Below are 12,157 nucleotides of genomic sequence, written 5' to 3'. Positions count from 1 at the left end.
CATCTCGCCCATCCGGGTACGTCTTATTCGACGTACGTCGGCGCCGAGTTCACCGAGCTTGACGTCACTCCTCATCGCCTTCAAAACATCCGAGTACTTAGCCTCGTCCGCCGTGATGACTAGGGCATCGCCCCTGGAGCGATTGGCGCCTACCCTAGACTTCTTGCTACCCTCAGGTCCAGCAGGTTGTGTCCGATGACATGAAAGCAATCTTGTATAATTTTAGCATTAACATTATCAATACCAGCCGTTTTTCCTAGATTAAAACAAATCGTTTCAAGTGAAGAAGTCCTTCCCCTTATACTGGGCGATGCGATCATGTTAACAATAAAAATAAATCCATCCTCCGACTTATACACCGGATTACCGGGCAGCTATTGTGTTCATCATGCAAACGTGTTTTTTAAAGGTTTTTGTTGGACATTTTATTCCCAATGGGGTGTATCCCCTCCAAAGTTTATTCTAAAGTTTAATAGATCTACTTACAAAACTCGATTGTTGGCTAGTAACAAAAACTATTCCGGATAACGTTCTAGCGTTCATAATAAAACCAATATCGCACATCCTTTTGCATCTTTGTCACTGACATTTTCGTCTTTCCACCGGCAAGGAAGGTAAAAAGTTACTCTTTCAGCAACCAAGGCAGCAACACCCGTCTCTCTTTCTCGAGGACCTTAATAAAACTTACACCATTCTTGACAGCCTTTGTATACGGAGCAGCACTAGAGCAGCAGCAGTAGCAGAACCAATCACTTTTTGTGCTTCCTAGTGCACGCATTGCCACCTCCCTGGGAACATGAGATCGACATTGTTTCTTGACACTTTTCTCTCCCAAGCAGCTGTTTTAGTTTCATGCTTCGAAAAGCGTCGAGATTAGAAACTTCTCTGAGTGACAAGGCCCTGGTGCGGCGCATATGTCTAGATGAGTTGGTAGTACGTTAGCTTGTGCAAGCCGGAGCGTTGTTTCTGCTCGTTCTCCATCAGGCCATGTGACGTTGCTTTCAAACTTGGAACAGAATTCCGAGCCATAAACCGGCGAAAAGGGTGTGATATATGGGTGGATAATTAATCATCACATAAGTGATATTCAGTTTCGATGATTTATATTAAATTCTCTTTCTCCCAGAAGCATATTTGTCTTTCGTCCTCTGCTAGTGGAGATGAGTGTAGAGTTGGAGGCCCTCGAAGATGAGCGGCGGCTGCCTGGAAGCATTGTCAAACTCATAATGCTGTCATCTTAGCAGCTCCAGAGGTGCACATGTGGGAACCAGACTGTCAGGCGGAATCTAATCGAGTAAAGAACCTCCTTCGGAAGATGCTGGATAACGTAGCACGGCATGAAAAATGATAACGCCAGGCGGTTTCCTCCATTCAAGGTTCGGAGCATTGGGCCGCTACTCTGGACGAGTGGCATGATTTATTTCGGTTGAAATGGACTGTCTTGTGTGATTCCGAATGTCACCGGTTTGGCGTATAATACTCGAGTTTAGTTGGCGACAAGATTAAGCGTACGGTATATCAGATGCGAGGATCTGTAGACTACTTTGTCAAACTGGAGGTACATATGTGGGCAAAGAGCTATTACTATAGACCAAATATTTCTATAGATGAGTGGATGACGTTTTTTTGTCATTAACTTACTGCAGACGAAATACAATCCTTTTCTGACTTGGTTGTGTGATACGATTTCAATTAAGAAAACACAACAATTAGAATCTAACGAATGGTTAATCGTATTCCCTACAATAGGGGAAATGTTAAATTGTTTGAACCAACTTAGCGTTTATTGCCACATATCGAAAGAAAATATTCTGGATTCAAATAATGTTTTGTAACACTGACTGCTCTGGCACACAAAACTGAAATGGATTTCAAAGCAGTGAACAGCTTGATAAAAATTTGAAATTCCGATTAGAAAAACTTTGTGGATTTTCCAGAGCTCAATCCACCTAAAGCCCAAGTAATCTTTGCGGACAGAATTCAAAAAAAACTTTTTTTCATGGACTCCAACAATGCTGCGAAGAGATGTTTTGATGGAAATTAAATCATGTGAGATATAAAATTGAGTCAATAGATAAACAATTTGCCGCTAGTTTTCAGGAAACAAATCTTTCGCACTAACATCTCTCTAGTACATACTTTCTCTTATATAAAAAATGTCTAAAAATAATCTTCTTTCGAGACATACTTACCAAGAACGTAAATGAAGAAGGTCGCCTTGACTCGTATGGAGAAGATAAATAATTATCTTCATTTAGTAAATCTCTGCAACTGACTCGTAATAAAAATCCCTTAATGTTAAATATGGACCCATTAGAAGCAGCTCCTCTATTCTGTATTAATTTATCATCAACGACCACACCCCACATTGTTGGCCTTGTCATAGATGAGTTTCACTTTCCTCTGAATGGTTGTTGGATCCATTCAGCATCACGCCGAGGAAGAGGCATTTAGTGCTTTCGCGGAAAATGCAGGGAAAAAGAGAACAACAAAAGTGAAATCAGTTGCTGGCAGCCGCTGCCGCCGCCGGACCTTTTCCAGTGTCGGAAACCATTCCGGAGTCTATTAACATGAAAGCTCGATGAACGGGCAAAAGAGAAACAAGATAGACGAGAAGCCCATTAAATTACCATAAATAACGATTTATCTGGCAAGTGTCTCGATTATATTTCGTCGAGGCCAGAATCTTTTTTCTTTCCCTCTTGGTGTCCAATAGAAGAATTCATCCATAAAGTATGACCCCGCAAGTCAGAGGCCAAAGCGCTTGCGTTAGCATTAAATTCCTTCGCAAAAATCGTGATACTTCCGTCAGGGTGCTCTGCTGTGTCTACCCATTGAGTTTATCAAAAATATGTTGTTTGATGGGTTTTCTTCATCAGAAACACATTGCGTATCTCGATTTAACCGTTCATTTAAGTGTCCTGATCGTATCATACCCCAAACTGGGTCATTGCCACCTCGTACATTAGTATTTGTTGGGCGCTTCCACATTTATTTAATGCAAGATTTTTAACAAAATTATCGTAAATACATTCGAATATCATGTGATCAATATGGACCGAGGCTCTAGTTCAATCTGTTTCGTAGACACAAATCATCTGCACTTTTCACCGATTTTTTCAAATACCATTTTAACGAAGTTTTTTATATTTAAGATTGATAATCAAAAACTGTAATGCTTTTAATTATCTTCCTGAGACATGAACAGAGAGAAAACGCAATGCAACGGACTGAAAATGTTGCCTTATTTGCTTGTTTTTTTTTTCAATTGTAAAACTAATGTAATTGAACCTTAGTAGTCGTTGACATATTGCTTATTTTGTCACTTTCATGCATTCTTTACCTATATCCCCGTTCTAATCCAAAGCCAAGCCACCTTTCATGCCCTGCAACAATAGCAATGGATGCTTTAAAACAGTGGTTTCTGTACAAGTTGCAGCTTATTCTCAACTGGTGGCAACCACCTCCGGAAGAGATCGAACCTTGGTCAGATCTAATGGGAAACGTTAGATTCTATTATAACAACGATGAGGACTTCAAATGGTCTGCTACGGTGCTCATAATCGTAATTGCAATAGTCATGGCTTTCGCGGTCAGTTCGCCGTGGTTGCTGGCATGGCGGTACCGTAGGCGAGTGAGTAGTACCTGCTAGTAAACATTAAAACTATTTGTCGACTATTTTTTCAAGTACACCTTATTATAGATAACTAATAAATTATTGCTTTCAGTACAATATAGATGCTTTTGTAGCAGTTGCTGCAATTCACGCCTTGGATGAGTCCAAACATTGTTTGAAACTGATTGCGAAGCACTTGGAGGTACATAGTTTTGGTAGGAAATCAAAATGTAGATTTTAAAACTTTTTTTTTTTCTTTAGCGGAAACGTGATTATTCAACACGATCTGAACTGCTTAAGGCAGCAGCCTAATGAGTCATTCTAAAGATGACTCACCAAACAACAAAGCGAACATGAATCAGATGTGTTTCACCAGAACGGCGACTATCCACCAGAACAAACTAATTTTCGTGTTGTGTATTCCTTTATTTTATGTTGTTTTATGAACGAATAATGATATATTTTAGTAGCGTAAAAGTTTGTGTAATACTGATTCGATCTCTTCTCGAGTAGATGCCACGATTAATAGGTTGCCTTCATTGGCACTTATATGAGAATCGTTTGCATGAATACACCGTTGTGGTATCACACTTTCACTAGTTTCGTTTCATGTCATGCCGTAAACTCGCTAACTTGGGCCAATTTTACGTGTAGAGTGATGAAATACTGCTCGAAAGAGATAACAAAAGTCGGTGGTCGAATATATTTACAAATTGGACAAAATTGTAAAAGCTATACAGCTACTGACCTAAACGAACTGATCATTTGTCCAAAAATACTGTTTGGTCGAAATGGTCGTTTTGCAGAAAAAAAAACATTTAGTCGAAAATGTCATTTGACCGACCCGATCATGCACGAGAACTGAAAAAACTCTCATTTCGCTGTTAAATGATTTCTTACTTATTATCTCTTACTTGTTATTATACACTTTTCATCCTCACTTTTCACTATGAGAAGCGAAAAATAGTAGGTAAGTGTGAAGTAACAAGTGAAAAGTTAGAAACGAGACGTGAGACAATTGGGACGAAACGGGAATGAAAAGTGAGAAGTTACGTATGAGAAATGAAAAGTGGAATGTCTCATGTCATTTTTTACTTTTCACTTGTGACTTTCCACAGCTCACATTTAATTTCTTACTTCTGACATTAAGAAATGAGACGACTACTTTTGAGAAATGAAAATTTAAACGTCTCATTTTTCACTCCTCATTTCTCACTTCTTATTACTTACTTTTCTCTTTGCACAGGGAGAAGTAATAAGTCAGAAACAATAATTTTTCTATCCAAACCGATACAAACCATGAAAAAGTATGAATACGGGGAAAATATTTTTTTCAGATCTTCTAGGGCTTTAAAACTTTCCCAGAGTTCAGATCTTGATGATCTACATAAACAACAAAGCGTTTTACAGGGTCTTATTCCCAATTTAAAGTTGGCAATTGTACTTGAGACATAATAAAACTATTTTTTTTGCAATTCCTGATCATAATATTTGGTTTACAGTTCGTCTTTGAGTGATAAAACGGCCTACTTTTCCATACCAATGAAATGGGTGCTTTAATGAACATTATGCAACTCAAATGGGTTGCATAATATTCATTATAACACTCATTTGGGTGCTATAATGAAAAACCAACATCAGAACAGTAGTTACATGACTACATTTTGCTGAATGAGCATGGGTAAGTATTCAAAAGGTTTATTCTCTGCGTCGCGTTATACATGAAATAGTTTGATGGACATGACATCAAAAATTTCCAAAGGCAAGTTCATCTATCGCTTCACGGCTTATCGACCTATACAATGTGGCACGGTAACATGGAATCTGACAGTTCTCTGCAGCAACATAATGTATTGGCTAGAATGATCATGTGGAGTAAATTAGACTGTACAATTTTGGTACAAATTTATCAAATTAAAGTCCATTTTGCAGCGTGTGCAACTCGTTGCAAAACTCGATTTTTTCAGCACTCGTAGTATTTATCCAACTCGGCAAGCCTCGTTGGATAAACGTACAACTCGTGCTGAAAAAATCATCTTTTTGCAACTTGTTGTACAAACTACTATTATCAAATCGCATTGTTACCACAATATCATCGGTACTCCAAACGATTCTTGAGTTCAGATTTGGGAGGTCTACAAGACCAACATAATGGTTGATAGGTTCCCGAGCTTGTGTGTTAGTTGGCGAAGCTCCATGGAACATCATTACACCAGTATATAAAAAATACAACATTCGCAGAATATGTACGGTACTCCAAACAATTCTTGAGTTCAGATCTTGGTGTTATTCAAGAACGACAGAGTTATTGATAGGTTCCTGAGCTTGTGTGTTAGTTGTACAGGCTCCATGGGACATCATTACATCAGTATATAAAAAAATCAACATTCCCAGAATAGCTACGGTACTCCAAACCATTCTTGAGTTTATATATTGAAGGTCTACGACACCACCAGAGTGATTCATAGTGTCCTGAGCTTGTGTGTTAGTTGGAGCAACCCCATGGGACATCATTAAACCAGTATATACAAATCACAACATTCCCAGAGTTCTTGTAGTACTCCAAATCCTTCTTGCGTTGAGATATTGGCTACTGAGCTTATGTGTTAGCTTAGCTTAGCTAAGCTCAGATTGACTGTACATTAGAGTGATTCAAATTTAGAATTTTTTGATTCCCGATGCTCAAACGATTGCAATTTCCATTTTATTAATCCTCCTAAATTTTTAGCTAATTTTTGAAGTTTGTATGAAAATTACCATGAAAACTGTAATCTTCTTCATCAAAAAAATATTTAGTAGACTGGTATTATTATTTATTTATTCAGACTAAGGCCGAAGTGGCCTGTGCGGTATATAAGAGTCTTCTCCATTCGGCTCGGTCCATGGCTACACGTCGCCAACCACGCAGTCTACGGAGGGTCCGCAAGTCATCTTCCACCTGATCGATCCACCTTGCCCGCTGCGCACCTCGCCTTCTTGTGCCCATCGGATCGTTGTCGAGAACCATTTTCACCGGGTTACTGTCCGACATTCTGGCTACGCGCCCGGCCCACCGCAGTCGTCCGATTTTCGCGGTGTGAACGATGGATGGTTCTCCCAACAGCTGATGCAATTCGTGATTCATTCGCCTCCTCCACGTACCGTCCGCCATCTGCACCCCACCATAGATGGTACGCAGCACTTTCCTTTCGAAAACTCCAAGTGCGCGTTGGTCCTCCACGAGCATCGTCCAGGTCTCGTGTCCATAGAGGACTACCGGTCTAAGGGGCCATCCACAAAGTACGTCACGCTCCTAGGGGGGAGGGGGGGTTCCGAACAACGTGACGACTCATACAAAAATTTTAGAGGTTTAATACAAAAAGTGTGATGAAGGGGGGAGGGGGGGTTGAAAATAGACAAATTTTGCGTGACGTACTTTATGGATCTCCCCTAATGAGCGTTTTGTAGATAGTCAGTTTGGTACGGCGGCGAACTCTATTCGATCGGAGCGTCTTGCGGAGTCCAAAGTACGTACGATTTTCAGCCACTATGCGTCTCCGAATTTCTCTGCTGGTGTCATTTTCGGCAGTCACCAGTGAGCCCAAGTACACACATTCTTCTACCACCTCGATTTCATCACCACCGATGCAAACTCGCGTTGGATGGCTCACATTGTCTTCTCTTGAACCTCTTCCTATCATGTACTTCGTCTTCGACGTGTTGATGACTAGTCCGATCCGCTTAGCTTCCCTCTTCAGTCTGATGTAGGCTTCCTCCATCTTCTCAAAGTTACGTGCCATAATATCTATGTCGTCGGCGAAGCCAAATAGCTGGACGGACTTATTGAAAATTGTACCACTCGTGTTAATCCCTGCTCTTCGTATTACCCCTTCCAAAGCGATGTTGAATAACAAACACGAAAGACCATCACCTTGCCGTAACCCTCTGCGGGTTTCGAAGGTACTCGAGAATGCCCCTGAAACTCGAACTACGCACATCACCCGATCCATCGTCGCTTTGATAAACCGTGTCATAGCGGTGCCATAGCTGGTCCCGATCGATTGTATCATATGCGGCTTTGAAGTCGATGAATAGATGATGTGTGGGCACGTTGTATTCGCGGCATTTCTGCAGTACTTGGCGAATGGCGAACACCTGGTGGAGCGTTCGCCCATAAAACCCGCCTGGTACTGACCCACGAACTCTCTTGCAGTTGGTGCTAGTCGACGGCATAAAATTTGGAAGAGTACCTTGTAGGCGACGTTCAGCAATGTGATTGCGCGGTAGTTGCTACAATCTAGCTTATCGCCCTTTTTGTAGATGGGACACACGACACCTTCCATCCACTCCTGCGGCAAAACTTCCTCCGCCCAAATCTTGGTAATGACCCAGTGCAGAGCTCTAGCCAGTCCCTCACCACCGTGTTTAAATAGCTCTCCTGGTAGTTGGTCAACCCCAGGAGCTTTGTTGTTCTTCAGCCGGCCAATCTCCTCCTGGATTTCCTGGAGATCCGGAGCCGGTAGAATTATGTTTTGCGCGCGTTCACCCAGTTCCATCAACATACCACCATCTTCGTCTGCCACATCGCCATTTAGGTGTTCTTCGTAGTGCTGCCGCCACCTTTGGATCACCTCACGCTCGTTCGTAAGAAGGTTCCCGTTTATGTGCTTGCACATATCAGGCTGTGGCACGTGGCCCTTACGTGAACGGTTCAACTTCTCATAGAACTTTCGTGTGTTATTAGCGCGGTACAGTTGCTCCGTCTCTTCACGGTCTCGATCTTCCTGCTGGCGCAGGAGTTTTCTCTCGAGTTTTGTCTGTTCCGCGCCTGTTTATATCGTGCCTCGTTCGCCCTCGTGCGGTGTAGCAGCAATCTCGCCCATGCTGCATTCTTCTCTTCCACTAACTGCTCACATCCGCCGTCACCAGTCGTTTCTCTGATCCGGGGGCACCGTGCCTAGTGCAGCGCTTGCGGTGCTACCAATGGCGGATCGAATATCTCTCCAGCCATCTTCAAGAGACGCTGCGCCTAGCTGCTCTTCCGTTGGAAGAGCCACTTCCAGCTGATGCGCGTATTGTTGGGCTAGTCTACCGTCTTGTAGCCGCGGCGTCCGACTTCGACGCGTGTTGTACACTTATCGCACCGTCGATTTATTTACCGTCGATTAGAACGTGGTCGATTTGGTTTCCCGTTTCTTGGTCAGGTGATCTCCATGTGGCCTTGTGGATATTTTTGCGGGGAAAGAAGGTGCTTCGGAGGGAGGCTGCGAAGTTTATGCATCGTTGGACGTTGACATTCGATACGATGTGCAGACTATCCGGTCCGATGACCGGTCTATACATTTCCCCCCTTCCAACCTGTGCGTTCATGTCACCGATGACGATTTTGACGTCCCGCAGTGGGCATCCATCATATGTCTGCTCCAGCTGTGCATAGAACGCTTCTTTCTCGTCGTCGGGTCTCCCTTCGTGTGGGCAGTGCACGTTGATTATGCTATAGTTGAAGAAACGGCCTTTAATCCTCAGCTTGCACATCCTGCGTTGATTGGCTGCCACCCAATCACGCGTTGGTGCATCTTACCCAGCACTATGAAGCCGGTTCCCAGATTGTTGGTGGTGCCACAGCTTTGGTAGAAGGTAGCCGCTCGATGCCCGCTTTTCCACACTTTCTGTCCTGTCCAGCAAATCTCCTGCAGCGCCACGACGTCGAAGTGGCGGGGATGTAATTCATCGTAGATCATCCTGTCGCAACCTGCGATACCTAGCTACTTGCAATTCCATGTTCCAAGCTTCCAATCGTGATCCTGTATTCGTCGCCTGGGTCTTTGTCGATTATATCGAGTCAAATTATCTCTTATATTGTTCCTAATGATTGGTTTTCCAGGCGGCTTATTGGGCCTGCGCAAACCTCCTGTCTCGTTGGAGGGCCGTCGTGTCAGGGCTGTTTAGCGTCCCACCTAACACCAGGACTTGGGCTTGTGCGCTTTGAGCGGCACACGGTCGCTTTGGTGGGGCCTACTTGCGGATACATTCAGCTTTTTATAGAGGTTTAACAGGGCCCACTGTCAAACCCCACCATATACTGGGCAAGCCCCACAACTCGCAGATGGCCTGGGGAGGGATCGCCAAGCCCTTGGACATAGTAACTGCTGCCCACCTCGTTGCATCAGCTGTTGGGAGAACCATCCATCGTTCACCATCCATCACACCGCGGAAAAAATAGAAGGAAGCTGGAGAATTCAGATATTCCTTCAAACTCTAATGTCGGAAATAATTTTTCTCCTATCGAACTGAGCAATCAGTTCGATTCAAGGAATGTAAAATAACAACATTGCCAATGACAACAACATTATCCTCTCTTGTATATGTTGGGACAAACTCAACTCGCAATAAGCGTTTGTCCCAAACTGCAACAGAATAGGACAATGATCGCCTGCCAAGCATTTTGAGAAGTAGTTGGTTTCCGATGATGTTTTTGGTTAAATTAGTATCAGTTATCATAGATTAGACATAAACTTAATCATCTGTTGACATGATGTGCGTTTTACTTCTGAAATATACAAGTTCTCGCAGTTTGAAAAGTTCACAACAATTACCTCTCCATGTTTGTTGCAAATAAAATGGAACGCAACAATGTCTTTATCCTCTGCAGATGGGGACAAAGAGTTATCGCTATTCTCTTTTGTCGCTTGTTTTTTGCATTTTTCAGCGACAATTACATTCCTTGGTTCGATTTGATTAATGATGATATTGAGCAAATCGAATCTAGCCCAGGTGATTCGATTCATGCGAAAAAGCAAAGGATTCCGCCGATTGTGGTATCTTTAAGCTTCAGCGATTAGGTTTTTCGGAATATTTGGTTAGATGGATTGAATCATATCTTAGAGATAGAACACAGTTAGTGCGCTTCCATAATAAATTGTCTTCGCCAATTAAAGTTACTTCTGGTGTACCACAAGGATCACACTTAGGTCCATTATTGTTCATTCTTTTTGTTAATGATATAACACTCATATTAAAACGCCTTAAGGTCCTTATTTATGCCGATGACATGAAATTGTACATGGAAATTTGTGATGATGCTGACTTAGCCGTATTTCAACAAGAAATTGACGATTTTTATAACTGGTGCTCAAAAACCTTCTCGATATAAACGTGAAAAATGTAGCATAATTTCATTTACTAGAAAGCAGATATTACAAAACATTACCTGTAAGCTAGGCCAGGAACGAATTATACGATGCACAAAAGTGAGAGACTTAGGGTTATTATTAGACTCCAAGTTGACCTTTGTAGAACATTATAACGTCATTATTCATAAAGCACATAACATGCTTGGATTCATTAAACGTTTCAGTTATCATTTCAATGACCCTTACACGATAAAAACACTCTATGTGTCCTACGTCAGATCAATATTAGAATACTGTAGCATTGTCTGGTCACCCTATCAAGAAGTCCACTCAAATCGAATCGAATCAGTACAAAAACAGTTTTGCTTTTGCTCTTAGAAAGTTAGGTTGGTCGACCCTACCGCTTCCGTCATATGAATCTCGGTGCCTACTAATTAATATCGAAACACTTAAGAAAAGAAGAGAAGTTGGTTGTGTAACATTCGTTAATGGTTTAATCTCACATCAGATAAAAGCAGAAAGCCTTCTGTCAGGCTTGAACTTTTATGCACCTACGCGTACCTTGAGAAATCGTGACTTATTTCAACTAAATCTGCAACGCACATCCTATGCTAAAAATGGACCGCTCAACTCTATGATGAACATATATAATAAATATTGTGAGGTCATCGACATATCAATGTCTAACACGCTAGTGAGGAAAACAATGAATAGTATTGCATAATAGTTGTCTAGTGATTAAAACAGATAGTGTTTAAGTGAAACAATGTGTTTGTAGTCTACAATGCTTGACGAAATAAATAAATAAATAAATGTTGCCGAGTTTTCTGGCTTTAGGAATGAGATTTTGAGTAACCTTCAGGGGATCAAGGTTTCATTTCAGATTGCTAGGAAGGGTGACTGCCGCGTTTTGCCGGGATCCTTTGACGATCGCAAACGTCTTCTTCAGTATTTAACTGAGAAGCGCCATAAATTCTTCACATACGACGACAAAACTGAGCGATTGTTCAAAGTCGTCTTGAAAGATCTCCCCAGTGATGACAAATCACTGGATGAGATTAAAATTGAAATTTGAAATTGATTTTCACCAGTCCAAGTAATTAAGATGAAAAAGAAATCCCATTCTGGTACTTCCCAGAGGGGCATTTCTCAAGAATTTTATTTAGTTCATTTTAACAAAAGTGAACTAAATAATATGAAAAGTTTGGAAAAGGCCTGTATTATGTCTCATGTCCGTGTTACATGGGAACATTTCCGCAGGCCTGGGGGAAATTTCCAAAACCCCACCCAGTGCCGTAAGTGCCAAAAGTGGGGTCATGGAACCAAACATTGTCACATGGATGCTAAATGCATGATTTGTGGTGGAACCTCTCACGCCAAGGACGCATGTCCTGTGAGAGAAGATTCCAATAAATTTAAATGTGCTAAT

At 41.9% G+C, this 12,157-nt stretch overlaps 2 protein-coding genes across 2 annotated transcripts in view; both read left to right on the top strand.

Moving 5' to 3' along the window:
- The window catches only part of LOC134205184 (neurotrimin), a 972,131-nt gene that overhangs the window by 144,472 nt on the left and 815,502 nt on the right, over window positions 1-12,157 (top strand). The gene's annotated exons all lie outside the window — the stretch shown is intronic.
- On the top strand, window positions 3,336-4,082 carry LOC134206901 (uncharacterized). The gene is made up of 3 exons (XM_062682650.1): window positions 3,336-3,634; window positions 3,729-3,818; window positions 3,878-4,082. The coding sequence occupies exons 1-3, from the start codon at window positions 3,401-3,403 to the stop codon at window positions 3,926-3,928; spliced, it is 375 nt and encodes a 124-aa protein (XP_062538634.1). The 5' UTR covers window positions 3,336-3,400; the 3' UTR covers window positions 3,929-4,082.

The sequence above is a fragment of the Armigeres subalbatus genome, chromosome 1 (genome assembly GCF_024139115.2).
Source record: "Armigeres subalbatus isolate Guangzhou_Male chromosome 1, GZ_Asu_2, whole genome shotgun sequence".
NCBI lineage: Eukaryota > Metazoa > Arthropoda > Insecta > Diptera > Culicidae > Armigeres > Armigeres subalbatus.
This window is presented reverse-complemented; position numbering and strand designations above follow the sequence as displayed.

Bases quoted from the DNA above. Each gene is read 5' to 3' on its own strand.
- LOC134206901 (XM_062682650.1), top strand. From the start codon at position 3,401: ATGGATGCTTTAAAACAGTGGTTTCTGTACAAGTTGCAGCTTATTCTC. The intron at 3,635-3,728 runs GTGAGTAGTACC...TATTGCTTTCAG, and splicing joins CATGGCGGTACCGTAGGCGA to TACAATATAGATGCTTTTGT. The intron at 3,819-3,877 runs GTACATAGTTTT...TTTTTTCTTTAG, and splicing joins TGATTGCGAAGCACTTGGAG to CGGAAACGTGATTATTCAAC.